At 43.0% G+C, this 9,618-nt stretch overlaps 1 protein-coding gene across 1 annotated transcript in view; it reads right to left on the bottom strand.

Annotated features, from left to right (window-relative positions):
- Positions 1-207: 207 nt before the first annotated feature.
- Positions 208-9,618, bottom strand: part of crocc2 (ciliary rootlet coiled-coil, rootletin family member 2) — a 267,028-nt gene continuing 257,617 nt past the window's right edge. Inside the window, exons 28-30 of the mRNA XM_048604136.1 lie at positions 8,835-9,018; positions 3,741-3,910; positions 208-1,037 (exon numbers count right to left, since the gene is read on the bottom strand). Of these exons, the coding sequence (XP_048460093.1) occupies positions 954-1,037; positions 3,741-3,910; positions 8,835-9,018 (438 nt within the window). The 3' untranslated portion in view covers positions 208-953. The remainder of the gene's footprint in view (positions 1,038-3,740; positions 3,911-8,834; positions 9,019-9,618) is intronic.

Raw genomic sequence — 9,618 nt, 5'->3', positions numbered from 1 at the left:
ATCCTTAACCAGTCTAAAAATTTGTGGAGGAGGTGTCATACTCATGGGCAGCATCATCTCCCAATATTTTAACTGGATTGATAGTGGTGGGGTGAAGAAGGGTAAGTGGCAGAGAGGGGGAATGAGAGAGAGAGAAAGAGAGGAGTGCTGTAGTGTCCCATAAAAGCTAGCCCAATGTAAATTGTACCTCCTATTCTGATGAATGTTAGGACTATTTGCCTGATGCAAAATGACATCAGGTAAGTTCCAATTAAGCTTCTCTGGGACAGACAGGAAAGCTCTCAATAATGCTAGTAATAGTACACGCTCGCGAAAATCCAAATCCAGGATGCTTGTAAAGTTTAAGAATGGTACATTTTTATCATGTACTCTTATGAAACATCCCTTCCCCTTTAAATGGGCAAAGGGAACAGCAGAAAAAAAGACACTTTTTGGAAAACAGTGTCAAAAACCTCAAGGGTCTCTCCTCTGACAGATGCAGAAGTCAGTGGCTTTTGAGGAAGTTTCAGACACTTTCCAAGATGATAATTTCAAGCTATCAGTCTTTCACAGTATTGAAGTTATATGTAAGAAGGATTAGGAACACTTGCACTTACTATGGGGTTTGAATCCCCCTTTGGTATGCAAAATAGGCAAACTGGAACAAATGGAGTGGCTACTTAAGATGTTATGACCAATAATTGCATTGCAGGTAAGAATTGCTCGCTTACACATCACTTGGCATTTCATGTTGATCGAGGAAGAGTTCTATAAGGTCATTCGTTTGTCTGATTTGCAGTTCAAAACAAAGATTTCACAGGTGATTGTATTCCAGAGGATGGTTACTCAACTCTTGTTGAGTTAGAAGCCTTGTGAGTATTTGTTATCTGATGTGCAGTAAGCTCTCAGTTGTCCAATGGATGCAAATTGGCTCCATTTTTATAAGTTGAAGGCATGCTGTCCAGTCTGGGTTGCTACTTACCTGACCTGAGCATTTGAGCAATGTAGGCCTGTCTTCGTCTCATCTCCTGATCCAACTGCTCCTGCAGGGTGGCCACCTATAAACAAGTAAAGCTATTGGGTAACTCGGTGAGTTGGTTCAACGCAACACCCCAACAGCATGCTTTGAATCTATTAATTCGCTTTGGCTCTTGCTTCTTGACTAAAGGGTCAGTGATCCATAAAAACAGAGTGCCTTTTGACAGTAACAAAAATAAAAATTGCTGGAAAAGCTCAGCAGGTTTGGCAGCATCTGTGAAGAGAAATCAGAGTTAACGTTTTGGGTCGAGTGACTCTTCCTCAGAACAGATCCTTTTGATAGTTTAGCCCCAATCTTCAATCTGAGTTCTTTGGATCTTGTGCTTCAGGCAACCTTTAGGCCCTATTGCTCAAAATTCATAGAAACTTTGTTAAAACTTCTAACATTAAATTCAATTCCTTTCCAAATTCCTACACTCTCCTGCCAAAATTATTTTGCTACAGATGCTGTCTCTTATTATAGGGCTAGGCCCCTTAATGCTTGTTCCCATCTTTTTGTCTTCCCTAAATTGCCCTTCATGCAGGGTTTGATCATGAGACTGGAGTTGGCATCATATACAAAGACCATTCAGCATTGTGATAGTATAATGATGAGGAAAGGGAAAGCTGAATAGTGCCTGTGCAAAGACTATTCTTTTAATTTTCTGTATTTTTGATTGTGAACTGAAGTGGAAAAAGAGCTGTTTTACGAACCAAGCACTGTTGAAAGATTGCTGCACTTTTTAAAAGCAATTAACCTGACACTTTTTGAAAGTGATGTTTACACAGCTGCTTATTCAAGCAGAAATGGAAGCTTTTTCTGCAGATGAGCAGGACCTAAAGGGTGTTTCAAATGGAGCCTTGACTGACAATAGCTGGTTGATTTGACAATAGCTGATTGGTTGATGACAAACATTTTCTATCTGCCAACAGCAATGTGATTGGTTTCCAAATACCTGAACTACTTGGGGCGTGTATGTTTTGCCAGAAACCATTAGGTCTCTGTGGGAGAAGGAGCTCTGCTGTTAAAAAGAAATGTCAAGTCTGAAGATAGCAAGTTGATTTACCTTTTCCAGTTGCTCTAAGCTGTGCCTTCCAATTCATAAGTCAAAGACCCTTACTGGTATGAACTAGTCACCCTGTACCTCCTGCAAACATGTAAAACATCTGAAGAAGTCCGATTAAGAAGCAGCAATCTGATCAGGACAAGAATCATTTCAGCAAACCCTATGGGCAGGGACCACTGAACTGCATTCCCAATCTTTCCCTCCACCTATAACACCCATGTTTCTCCCCACCCCCCCGTCTACCTCTGTGTGTATGCCTGAATAAAGAGGGAGTTTATCGGGGAGGTGGTGTGTGCGGGGGTGGTATTAGAGTTTTAAGTAGTAGACTTATACACTGACATTTCACAGTTGTTTACCTCTCGTTAGAATCAATTTATTTGCAAAAATATAGTCATTCTTGTTGAATACAGAAAACTGGCCTGTTCTTTCTGTCAGCCTGGGTCTAGAAGAAAGGTAAATTGAGGAAATCTGCGTAAATGTAGAGTCATAGAGTTCAGCAGCACGGAAACAGACCCTTTGGTCTAACTCATCCATGCCGGCCAGACATCTTAAATTAATCGAGTCCCAATTGCCAGCATTTGGCCCATATCCCTCTAAACCCTTCCTATTCATATATTTATCCAAATGCCTTTTAAATGTTGTAATTGTACCCACCTCTATCACTTCTTCTGGCAGCTCATTCCATATTCGCAGCACCCTCTGTGTGAAAGAGGTGTCCCATAGGTCACTTTTGAATCTTTCCCCTCTCACCTTAAACCTATGCCCTCTAGTCTTGGACTCCCCTGCCCAGGAGAAAAGACCTTGGCTATTCACCCTATCCATGCCCCTCATGATTTACAAATCTCTATAAGATCACTATTTAAAAATAGTTAGCTTCCATGATGACTCTGGGAACAGCAGGGCTTGATTTCTGCTGCGTTCCAATGAGCTGTTATATTGATCAGTACCTCTTCTGCTTTGGAGCCCAGACAGGCTAGTGTCAACTGTAGTGTCTTTACTTTTGCAGATTTGATAAACAGTCAAAAAACTTAATTTGACGCTAAATGTTTCCTCAAATAGTGAAAGATTTCAGCATATTAATGGGTGACCCCAGTTAATACCAAGAAAGAATATTTAAATCCACTTTTGTTTTCAAGGGAGCTGGAAGTAATGCAGAAAATCTACTTGAAGAAATATATAGATTCATAGGCACTTTAGCTCAAGAGGATGCGACTGAGCCCATCTCACCTGCTCTGGTAATAGACCACGTTCAGGGGTTAATGCCATGCAGCCACGCATTTCCCCACCTAGTCACATATTTTTGCTTTTCCCTTTATTCTTTTATGCTCTTGGTCCTGTAATTAAATAATATTTTTTTCTGAATACTGGAGTTGCCTGACACTCATAGCAAAACATTCCACATTCCAAGAACACTGTGTGATTAAACATCATCTAATCTTACCGCTTTGTGTATCTTGCTCTTATCTGGAGATCTCGACCTCTTGTCTTTACTATACCTGTCAATGGAAATATGTGTCTGTGTTTACCTTGTCTATTCTTTTCATACTTTTAAACCTTTGCTAAATCCCCTGTTTTTTTGGGGGCACTCGGGTCTTGTGCCACTGAGTAGTTGAAGTGCTACAGTTTCTTGTCAGCTTTTGACGTTGACAATGTAAACCAGACATGCTGAGCACATACTTGTTCCTCCAGCCCTTTCACCCGCTGCCTGTGGGCACGTTCCCTGGCCTGCAGGGTCCTCTCAGCCTCCTGATGAGCACTCCGTAGGCGCTCGGTTTCCTTCGCTAGCTCCTGATGGTGACGGGTCGTCAGCTCAATTAATCGCTGGCCATGGCTCCGCTCCATCTCAGCTGTCAGACCCTGTCAAGAAAGAAGCCAACCTTATCAATATGAGCTAAGCATTCTGAGATACGTGCTGAAGACTAGACTGAGCACGTGTAAGTGTCTTGTGAAAGAAAGACCTCTATTTATGCAGCTCCTTTCATGCATTCAAGATGTCACAAAGTATGCTACAATTGATTCATTGCTTCAGAAATGTAGTCATTGTTGTTACACAGGAAATTTGCAACACTCAGCAAGCTCCCAGAAACAGCAAAGTGATAATGACCAAATAAACTGTTTTATAATTGAGAGATACATATTAGTCAGGGCTTTGGGGATAGCTCCCTTACTCTTCTGCGAATTATAGTTCCTGGAGATCTTTTGCACCCATCTCAGACAGCAGACATAGCCTTGCTTTGTATCTTAAGCCGCAGCTGGGCACTTCCAATGATCCACCTACAGCATTCCATCATTGCGGTACTGGAGTGTCAGCATTATATTCTTTTGTGCTCCATTCCCTGAAATGGAACTTGACAAAACAATCCACTAACTCAGAGACAGAATGCTATCAACTGGAGGTCATAGATTATTAGGCATACAGACAAGCCTCCCGACCAGAAAAGTTTGCAGTCAATTCTTTGCAGCTGACTTCTGGGATTACTACACTGAGAGTCCATCGAAGGGAGATATAAAATAAAGAACAAAATATTTGTAGTGCTCTGTTCCAGCTGGGCACTATCTCCAGTGAAGCTCTGAGGCCTAGCAAAAAGTATTCCAGTAACACACGGATTCCTTTCCACATAAGTCCAGAGTAAGCACTGACATGAAATCAGTTTGTGCCTTCTTTAAAATAGAGGTTTGGAATGATGATATTTCATTTGTGTACTGAACGACCAATAATTGAAGTCTCTACTCTCAGCAACTTGGGACCTCCTCTGAAGAAAGCAAGGCTCTAAGGACATTGAAATGTCTACCTGTGCTGACACTAACTCAGCAGACCTTATATGTGACAATCTAACATTACAGTCTTCTCTATTCATAAAGAAAATGAACATGGGACATCTCGACTGGCACTACGGAGGTGATGGCCTAGTGGTATTATCACTGGATTGTTAATCCAGAGGCCCAGGTAATGGTCTGTTGGACCCCAGTTTAAATCCTGCCACAGCAGATGTTAGAATTTGAATTCAATAAAAAGCTGGAATTAAGAGTCTAATGGTGATCATGAAACCGTTGTCGATTGTTTGAAAAACTGATCTGGTTCTGGTTCTTTAGAGAAGGAAATCTGCTATCTTGCCTAGTGTGGCCTACATGTGACTTCAGACCTGCAGCTATGTGGTTGGCTCTTAACTGCCCTCTGAGCAATTAGGGATAGGCAATAAATGCTGGGTCTGGCCTCATCCCATGCATGAATTAAAAAAAAACACATGGGATGTCTCAACTGGCACTAATCGTTCTGTAGTGTTAACAGCACAACAGCCCTAATGTTGAGAAGTGTTTGACAACTGATTCATAGCTATCCCTATAGCCTCTAATCATGTGCTAAACCAGGTTTTCAAAAGATAAAGCCTGTATCCATTGTTGGATGCTCATCCCTTCTATCTGCTCCTCAGACCAAAGAACAATCATGGGAATCTGCTGGGGTTTTGGCTGCATTTTTGGCAAATATATGGCAAGGCAGAGGAAATTCAGACCATAAACACATAAGAAACAGGAATGGGAGTAATACCATTCAAGAAGAGGCAAAAGCCTATGGTATTACCACCAAACTATTAATCCAGAAACGGGGGTAATGTTCAGGGAAATCAGGCTTGGACCCCATCATGGCAGACAGTAGAGCTTGAATTCAATGAAAATCTGGAATCTAGAGTCTGACGATGACCACAAAACTGTTGTCGATTATTGGGGGAAAACCCATCTGGTTCACTAATGTCCTTTAGGGAAGGAAACTGCCATCCTTACCTGGTCTGGGCTACATGTGACTCCAGACCCACAGCAATATGGTTGACTCTTAATTGCCTTCTGGGCAATTAGGGATGGGCAATGAATGTTGGCCTGGCCAGCGATGCCCTCATGCTGTGAATGAAGTAACAATGTCATAAGGAAGCTGGTGCTTACCTAATGAGGACATTTTGACCAACAGCAGTTTAGAGGGTGGTGTGTGAATCCTTCAGGTATTGTCTTAGCTCTGCAGGCAGAAAGCACAGAAAGGCCTGCCTAAAGCTTCTCAGACAGTTCCATGGAAGCAGAAGAGGACTTAAGATAGTTTAATTTATGAAATCAACTTCAAGTTGATCTCATGCCCAGCTGAGATGGGTAGCAAGATTGGCCCGGTAGGGTCTTGAAAATGATAGTAGTAGATAGTAGTAATGATAATAGTAATGATAGTAGTAGACAACATATAATCAATGTGAGATAGTAGGAACTGCAGATGCTGGAGAATCCGAGACAACAAGGTGCAGGGCTGGATGAACTATGATGCTGCTTGGCCTGCTGTGTTCATCCAGCCCTGCACCTTGTTGTCTATAATCAATGTGTCCTTGCCATGCTGGTGGTCATGTACATCAATGTCATCCTCACATTCAGCATCACACAAGAGTCAGAATACTCTTTTAAAGATCTTAATGGGCTTTTTGAATGAGGCAGATTGGCTAAGCACTTCAGTCACTGTTGTTAAGCATGTTCAGCTTGCCTCTCCTGACCTCATTGCAGCCTTGGTTCAAACATGGATACAAGAGCTGAATTTCAGAGTTGAAGTGAAACTGACTGTTTTGACATCAAGGCTGCATTTGACTGAGGGTGATGTCAAGCAGCCCGAGCAAAACCAGTGAGAATCAATGAGTACCAGTGGGCAAACTTTCCACTGGTTGGAGTCATACCTGGCACATAGGAAGATGGTTGTGGTTGTTGGAGGTCAGTCATCTCAGCCCTAGGACATCTCTGCAGGAGTTCCCCACGTTGGTGTCCCAGACTCAAGCATCTTCAGCTGCTTCATCAATGACCTTGCATCCATCGGAACAGGAATATGCACTGACAATAGCTCAATGTTCAGTACCATTTAGTACTCCTCAGTGAAACAGTCAATGTCCAAATACAGCAAGACTTGACAATATCCAGGCTTAGACTGAAAAATGGCAAGTAACATCCACACCACACAAATGTTCAGGCAATGACCACTTCCAATAAGAGACAATCTAACCATCTTCCCTAATATTCATTGGCATTACCATCACAGAATTCTCCAGTATCAATGGCCTGGGGTAACCATTGACCAGAAACTCAACTGGACTCATCACATAAACAGAGTGTCTACCAGAGCAGGGCAGAGGCTAGGAATATTGCAGAGAGTACCATAACTCCTAACTTCCCAAAGCATGTCCATCATTTACAAGGCATAAGTTAAGAGTGTGATAGAATACTCCCCACTTGCCTGGATGAGTGCATCTTCAAGAATGCTGAGGAATCTTGACTATCCAGGACAAAACACTCCTCTAGATTGGCACCATATCGACAGACATTCACTCCCTCCATTTCCAACATACAGTGCCAGCAGTGGGTACCATATACAAGATGCACTGCAGAAATTCGCAAGGCTCCTCAGACAGCACCTTCCAAAGCCACAACCACTTCCATCTAAAAGGACAAAGTCAGCAGATACATGGGAACACCACCAGTTGCAAGTTTCTCTTCAAGACACTCACCATCCTGATAGGGAATTATATAATTGTTCCTCAGTAGCGTTAGGTCAAAATCGTAAAACTCCATCTCCAATGGCATTGTGGGTCTACCCTAGAGCACATGACAGCAGTATTTCAAGAAGCAGTTGCCACCTTCTCAATGGCTACTAGGGATGGTCAATAAATGCCAGCAATGCCCACATCTTATGAATTAATTAAAAAAAGTTATACTTACTAATATTTGGACAAATGCATTGGAGTTGACTTTTCAGTAACCACATTAGTTAGCCTTACCCCCACATGTTTGGGTTTTTAAATGTTTTTTCCACTGGCGAGTTTCTGAAAATGAAGCTGATGATGATGTAACAAGGGAAACAGGGCATCCGGGATAAGAGAAGGAAATTCCATAAACATTCCCATTGTCAATGATGGGGGTACCCAGCACATGGAATATTTCCATTTGCCTGCAGCGTGTAGTTCCAACAGCAATCAGGAATCGCAGCACTCTCCAGGGCAAAACTTGATTGGCACCAATCCAGCACCTTAAACATTCATTTACTCCAACACCAATGCACAGTGGCAGCAGTGTGTACTGTATACAAGATGCATCACGATAACTCAGCAAACTTCCTTCAAAAGTGCTTTCCAAACTACAACCTCTACCATCTTCAAAGACAAGGACACAGCAAATGCATGGAAACACCACCATCTGCAAAAACCCCTCCAGCTCACACACTATCTTGACTGAGAATTATATCACTGGTCCTTCGCAGTGACTGGGTCAAGATCTGGCAACTCTGTTTTTAATAGGATTCTGGATTACCAGCACCAGGTGGACTGTTCAGGAAATTGGCTCACCTTCCCAAGGATAATTAGGGATGGGAAACAGATGTTGGATGTGCCAGTGATGCCCACAGCTCATAAAAGATAACTAAAGGTGGTGAGTGTCTCTCAAAGGATGGTGGGTACTGGATCCATCAAAAATGTCAAGATCCAAACTGATTTGTTCAGGTGAGGGGTAAATGCAATATGACCATTAACTGATCAAATGTGGAACAAGTTTGAAGGGCTGAATGGACTGCTGTTGCTTCTGTGTGAAAGTGTAGAGGGGCAAGATATGTGGGGAGGATAACTGTTCGAGGGCAGGAGCAGGGTAACGGTGCAAGCAGGTGATGAATTGCTTAACGTTTCTGATTTGGTGACGAGATGCCAGTCTCTGACTTCACGCCAATCAGTGAGGATGGATGGCAAGCAATTTGCAAGAGAATTCACAGACTGCTTCCATGAAGGTTATTAAATACCTGTGGTCGCTTTAAACTAGTGCTGACCTGCAACTGCTGAATCTGTCTTTGTGTTTCTGCGAGATCCATTTCTGCACCAGTGAGAGACTGATCCAGCTGTCCCTTCTCGGCTGAGAGCTGCAGGGCATCTTCTTCAGACTTCAACTTCTCCCGTTCGACCTGAAACAACAAATATTTATCACAATGAGAAAGCACAGTCAGGATGAGTGACTGTCACGTGGAGGCATTGCATGAGGAGGTGGCTCAAGGGCAGCAGAGTGTGCCACAGCAAACAGACAGGGCATGGAATCAAAGGGCACACTGAGGGTGTGTGGCAGAGTTGGTTGGTGGGGGGGGCGTGGGAAACAGAGCGAGAGAGGTCATATCACTTACTGTGCCCCATTTAACAGAGAGCTGCAGTCAGAGGCCTAGTCCATGTCATTGCATGGTGTAACCCTTTGGGAGTTTTAAAGAACTGAAAAACTGCGGATGCTGTAAGTCAGGAACAAAAACAGAAGTTGCTGGAAAAGCTCAGCAGGTCTGGCAGCATCTGTGAAGAAAAAATCAGAGTTAACGTTTTGGGTCCGGTGACCCTTCCTCAGAACAGATGGTAGCTGGGAAAACGTTGGTTTATATGCAGAAAATAGGGAGGGAAATGGGTTAGAGAGTAAACGATAGGATAAAGGATGGAGCCCAAAGAGAGAGAAGAGCAAAAGCAAAGTTACTGGAAAAGCTCAGCAGGCCTGGCAGCATCTGTGTCAGTTCTGAGGAAGGGTCACC

Source organism: Rhincodon typus, chromosome 13, assembly GCF_021869965.1.
Source record: "Rhincodon typus isolate 14 chromosome 13, sRhiTyp1.1, whole genome shotgun sequence".
Lineage (NCBI taxonomy): Eukaryota > Metazoa > Chordata > Chondrichthyes > Orectolobiformes > Rhincodontidae > Rhincodon > Rhincodon typus.
The sequence above is the reverse complement of the archived record's forward strand: the minus strand, read 5'-3'. Positions and strand labels throughout refer to the sequence as shown.